Source organism: Perca fluviatilis, chromosome 17, assembly GCF_010015445.1.
Source record: "Perca fluviatilis chromosome 17, GENO_Pfluv_1.0, whole genome shotgun sequence".
Lineage (NCBI taxonomy): Eukaryota > Metazoa > Chordata > Actinopteri > Perciformes > Percidae > Perca > Perca fluviatilis.
The window spans coordinates 29,053,338-29,059,413 of NC_053128.1; the positions used below are offsets into that span (position 1 = coordinate 29,053,338).

A 6,076-nucleotide genomic window follows, 5' to 3' on the forward strand; every position below is an offset into this window, starting at 1 on the left:
TTTTTTTTACTGCTAGATACAACAAATATGGAATAAACATTCAGGTCATTTTAATTAAGTTCAAGTTACTGCTTTTTAGTGTAATTTTTCTTTCTTTTTTTTTACATTTAGGTATTTTATTTTTGTGTTGTAATTGCAGTGGAAGTAGTGTTCACATTACTTACTCAAGTAAAAGTACTAATACCACGTTATAAAAATACTCTGCTACAAGTATAAATCCTGCCTTTTAAAAATGTTACTTGAAAGGAATGACAGTTGACCCCAAAATCCAAAATTCATATTTTCCCTCTTACCTGTAGTGCGGTTTATCAATCAAGATGTTTTTGTGCGAGTTGCCCAGTGTTGGAGATAGCGGCCGTAGAGATGTCTATAATGGAACTAGATGGCCCGGGCGGATTGTGGTGCTCAAAGCATCAAAACTCAACAGCAATGTCTCTTTCCAGAAATCATGAGTTATTCGAGTTAATCCACAGACCTGGTTGTGAGCAGTTTCACGTAGGAACTATTTTTAATAAGTTTCTGCCGAAACGGTCGTTTTTGTTAAAGTGGCAATAGGACATTGTTAAAATATTACAAGTCCTGCATTCAAAATCTTAAGATTTTATATTTAATTTTTACAGGTTGAAGAGAAGCTTGTGTGTGTTGTTGCTATATTACCTCAACACTCAACACGTTGAGTCAGATTCTATGATCATTTAGAAAACATTTTGACTCTTTATAGCAGGAAAAACAAATGAAACAATTTAAATTAACGCCGGCTCAGTGCCAGCTATTACTGCAATATTACAGGCAATGCAGCAATTTACTTTGTTTACACGGCTGCCAGCTGTGAAAACTGTCAACTTTAATTTCATGTTTTCCCCCTGGTCATGAACTCCACCCAGTTTGAAAACCATTAAGTTAGACAATTAGCAGTCTAACTTTCTTGATAAGACATCACCACCCGTTTTAAAAAGACATCCAAGTAATTGTACAGAATATTGGCTTTATTATGAAACCTGGGGCTTTTTCCACTAACAACCATTCTACATTTGTACAGATCCATTTACCAGATTTAGTCGTTTGTAATCACAAAAAGGAGAGACTGTGTACAGAGCACCTGCCAGAGCTCACCAAAGATTGTTTTTAATACAAAACGGGAGCATATTCAGGGACACGCAACACTTATGATGTTGCAGCTGTGTGCTAGATGTCAAGCTGCTGCCTTGGACGTACTTTATTTTTTACCTTGATGTGGAAATAAACTGGTAAAAGATTAATTTGAAAAGCTTCATCTAAACAGTTGCATGTCACAGGATATGCTCCATGAAGAAAAAAAAAAAAATAAAAAATTCAAATTTGTATACAATTATATAATTTAAAATCCCTAACCCCAACAAAAGAGCTATAGTAGAAGCAACTAAAGCACACAGCAGTCATTAGGTGTCACACCCCCCACCCAGCCTCAATCAACATGTAACATGTATTTCAGTATTTCTCGACACTTTGCTTTGGAGTTCCGCTCCAAGTAGTTCAGTTTAAAATCCAACCCTGCCTCAGCTCCTCAAGGTCTTACTGCTAAAGTGACGTTGGAAGTTTTCAAATAAGTGTAAAAATGAAATTAACTTGTGAACTCTTAGGCCACGTGCCTGTTGCCATTTTCTGAACTACATAGTTTCCCTGCAAAAGATGTCCACTGAAGCCCCCCCCCCGTCTCCTGCAGCACAGATCGCTAAGAATCAACTCATAGCTAGAAGCCGTACATTTTCCCTTGAAGATCAGCTGCAGTGTAAATCCTTCAGGTATTTAGATTCATTTATCAGGAGTGCAATTTGTTGTTTGGGAGCATAAACACAATGTACAGATATCACATATCTGGGAGTACATTGTCCGACTTGGCTTAGACCAAGACACAAAACCCCCTGCATCTCAGATTAAAAAAAAAATAATAATAATCAAATGCACTGCTTTCATGTTTGTCTTTTTTACCATTTGAAAAGGGTCCCATTTTAAATCTTCATTCTCCTGTGGGAACTGCACACATGCCGATCCATGTGTGTGTTTAAGTCTTCTGACCTTTACTTAAAATGATGAGCCTTACAGTCATTCACACAGGTAAAACTGCACTGGCAAGTTATTTGTACTAACTGTAATTAACAATATTGGACAAAAAAAAGGAAGAAATCAATCTGTTAAACATAAAAAAGGAACTTATGAACTTAACAGACATCTATCCCAGAATCTTTTGGCCATTCGTTCCAAACAAACACTAATTACATTTATAAAGAAGGAACCAAATAGGTTAACAGGAGAACAAAATATCTGAAATCCAATCAGGCTTTACTCAAAAATCTGCCAGTCTCATTTCCAGAGTGTAAATAACTGTCTTGGTGTTGCGGAGAAAATCAGTGGAGGGGACAGAGGGATCATTGAAATCGCACTAAACTACTCGCCGTACTTCAAAAAATCTCTTCAGGTAGTAAATCTGTCCAAGAGTCATTGCCACCAGAACCAGAGCTTCAAAGAACGACCACAGCACCACTCTGCTGTTTGTGTTGTCGTTGACTAGAAAGAGAGAGAGACACACACACGGTATTTTTAATTTCCACTCAAACAATTTCAAAAAGACAAACTGGTTCTTTGAACACGTTCTTCTTATTGGCTCTGGACTCACTTGCTCTGTGTATCCTCTCGCGAACCTCCATGTACTCCTGTTCATGCTTTACAGCTGTCATAGCAACTGCCAGCTCGTTGATCATCTCCTCCAGCTTGTTTTGGTGGGCTGAAACAGGTGAAAGTAACCATCGGTAATAAGCCACAACACAGGTGAGGTGCAAAAAATAAAAAACATGCGTGGAGATATGCAATACATGCATAACAGTTTTGTAATTGTGGCTTATGTCGCAGGTGATGCCACCCCATCACCAGCGACATTTATAGATCACCATGTTCTCAGTGTGCCAATAGTCAAGCCATTCACAAACAATACAACTTCCTATGTATTGTAGAAATGCACAATATTAATACTATGGAAACAACACTGGTTAGAGGAAACTAGCAGTGCATTGCAAACTCAAAACTATTTCACAACAGCAGTTTTGCCCTGTGCCCTACCATCCCAGCTGTCACCACCTACAAAGAGGAACAGAGTGCCCAAAACAAAGTCAAAAAGGCAAATAAACTATCACAAACAATTAACAAGATAAGCAGAACACAGACAGAGCAACCGGTTTGCTATCTGCAGGATCTATCTGTAAAGGCTGGCTGACAATATATTGATGTGAAATTTATTTTTCTCTCTGTACACAGCCATATGCATAAACCCACACATTGATGTACCTTCTGTCTCCATGTCCTGGCCTTTGGGGGCCTCTCCAATATCAATCGTGAACATGACGATCTTGGGCGTCATGGTCGACATCTTGTTGCTGAAGCAGAACTTGTAGGTGCCGTCCATGTGTGCTGCCACCGAGTATTTCCCGCTGGACTCTCTGTCACCTTTGTAAATCTGCTTACCATCAGGCCCTGTTATCTGGGGAGGACAAAAAACTAAAATATGAGTAAAGACCACTGCTGCATGAGGGCACGACAAAAAAATGCATGTATCAGAATCCACTATAATGGCCAAGTAAGTGTTTGACTCAGGCTTTCTGTTGCTCTCAAAGTACATCCAGAGAGTTATAGACATATGGCTAAAAACAAACAAGAAGCTGAACTATGTAAACAAACATTCGACTACAATGTACACATATGTCTGTATATAAAAATACATAAATGCAGACTAACAGCCCTATGAGGATTGTAAACTGTAAGACAACAGGGCAATGCAAAAGTACAAATGGTGCTGGAATAAATAGGAGGTTGGTGGTTATGACAGTATCCAGCGTATATTTGACATATATTTACATATATAATAATTTATGGCAACATATGACATGGTTAATTGATGGCACTGTTATAACATATGGCAGCAACATCTGTGTACACAAAACACTCAGTTGCACGTTAAAATACAGCAACGTTTCCACAGAAAACAAGTTAGAAGGAGGTGATGTTTTTTTTTAGGTGATGCTAAAACACCATATTGGCTAACGTTAACGTAGCTACATAGTTTGATGGCACAGTTTAGCCCGGACATAATGCTAACGCTGCACTTCCTGTATCCTTATGAATAATTAAATTAACATGTTCACGCACTTAATAACAGAAAGCTGGTCGAATGATAATTTGATGCAGACATTCAAATGTTTTAATTAAAATCAGTTGATGACTATCAACTAACGTTAGTTTCAGTTGACGTTACGCAGAGGCGTCGGCAGCTAACGTTAGCTAGCACAGGCCTTGTGTATCACACTCGCACATTAGGAGAAAAAACAAACATATTTCTCCATATTAGGTGGCATGTTTTTTATCTCAGTGAAGTATCTCACCTCGACATCGATGTCCAGGAAGCCTCCTTCGGCAACCTCAAACATGAGGCCCATCTTTGTGCCGGAGTTGACCCGCTCGTAGAAGCACTCATCGGCATGGGCGTCTATGCTAACGAAGTAGCCGGACGCAGTGGCGGACAGGACGGCCAGCAAGACAACCAGCTCCGACAAGGTAAACATGTTTCTAAATGCTTTATTGCGGGCGTCACAACAAGACTGGTGATATAAAGAGCGTCCTTGCTTCAGTGTATCCTGTAGGAGTGCAGGATGTCAGTCTGTATGAGTGAGTTGTTGCAGGAGCGGAGCCGCACCAGCCTCGGCTGCTGTGTGTAACGTTAGTCTCTGAATGCCACGTACAGGCTTAAACGGCAGCCGGCGAGGGCCAAATTTAGTAGACTGCGAGGCACAATGCTGTCAAAAAGAAGCCAAAAGTGCCCCTTTACTTGTTCTGAGCAGAGCATCACATCAACCTCTGTCTCTGGTGGAGTAAGTATTCATTAGGGCTGTTCTCGATTGAAGAAATTCTTAGTCGACTAACACTCATTCAATTGTATCGCCTAATCGATTAGTTGATTTAATCAACAGATCTGTAAATCTGAGTTTCTCTGCAAAGAGTCATGCAAAAGCACCACTTTAATTCTTGTGTTTACCAGAGATGTGCTCGTATGTTTCTTGGAAATAAGTCATTCAGCATGAAAAAAAGAATCAAACATGACTAATCGACTAAAGAAATCTAAGTTGACTAAGACCAAAACGACCGATTAGTCGACTAATCGACTAGCAGCCCTAGTATTCAGACCCTTTACTTACTTTTCAGTAAAAGTACTCATACCACACTGTTAAAATACTTCACTACAAGGAAAAGTTCTGCATTCAAAATCTCACTGAAGTTAAGTCTGTATCGCAAAAGTGTATTGATTGTGGAGTTAAATATTATTATTATATAAAAAATGTTTTACTATTAATTATGATGTTTTTGGATTATGAATTCATCAATTGGATATATAGGTAATTGAGCTGTCTTGAGTTTGCCAAAAAAAAAACTGCTGAAAAAAAATTAAATGTTTCAATTAATATAGCCGGAATACGTTTTAAACTCAATAAGAAGTATAAACCAGTAAAGTAATTATTAGACGATCAACAGAAAATGATGGCGACTTCTGGGATAATTAGCATCAGAATCAGGTTTATTATACCAAGTAGGTATTGTTATTTTGGTGCATATCAATAAACATAGTAAGAGAAAAGAAATAAGAGGAGACTGTACCATAACCAAAAATATAAAATACGCTATCAATGAGCATGCGCGAAGAGAAAGTGATAGGACTCTATATTTTATGTCTCACTGTTTGTTGAACAGACAAAACTCTCTTTATGTATTATATTTCTCTGCGAAGAACGGCCGCCCAGTGTGAAATAATGCTGTATTTACGTTCTCCTCGGATGTTCCCTCTCCCGAGTTGGAAAGGCATTCTTCCAAATACATCTTTTGACATTTTCATCAATAACTACATTGATATGGTCACTATAGGATACCTTAAAGAAATAAGACAGCAATTGAGACGATTTTTGTTTCGATAAACCTCTCTTTCACCGACTTTCACGTGAATCTTCCCATTTGGAAGTCACTTTCCCGATTATTCAGACACCACATGAATGGAGCATAA

The 6,076-nt window shown here is 38.5% G+C and overlaps 1 protein-coding gene across 2 annotated transcripts; it reads right to left on the reverse strand.

The window, feature by feature from the left end:
* Nucleotides 1-965: 965 nt before the first annotated feature.
* On the reverse strand, nt 966-4,769 carry tmed2 (transmembrane p24 trafficking protein 2). 2 transcript variants are annotated; one of them, XM_039780609.1, is made up of 5 exons: nt 4,410-4,769; nt 3,319-3,511; nt 3,094-3,111; nt 2,654-2,761; nt 966-2,544 (listed from the first exon to the last, which is right to left on the reverse strand). In XM_039780609.1, the coding sequence occupies exons 1-5, from the start codon at nt 4,587-4,589 to the stop codon at nt 2,420-2,422; spliced, it is 624 nt and encodes a 207-aa protein (XP_039636543.1). In that variant the 5' UTR covers nt 4,590-4,769; the 3' UTR covers nt 966-2,419. The 2 variants fall into 2 exon arrangements, with proteins under 2 accessions (XP_039636543.1, XP_039636544.1); XM_039780610.1 differs by lacking the exon at nt 3,094-3,111 and having other exon boundaries at nt 4,410-4,768.
* Between the last annotated feature and the right edge of the window lie 1,307 nt (nt 4,770-6,076).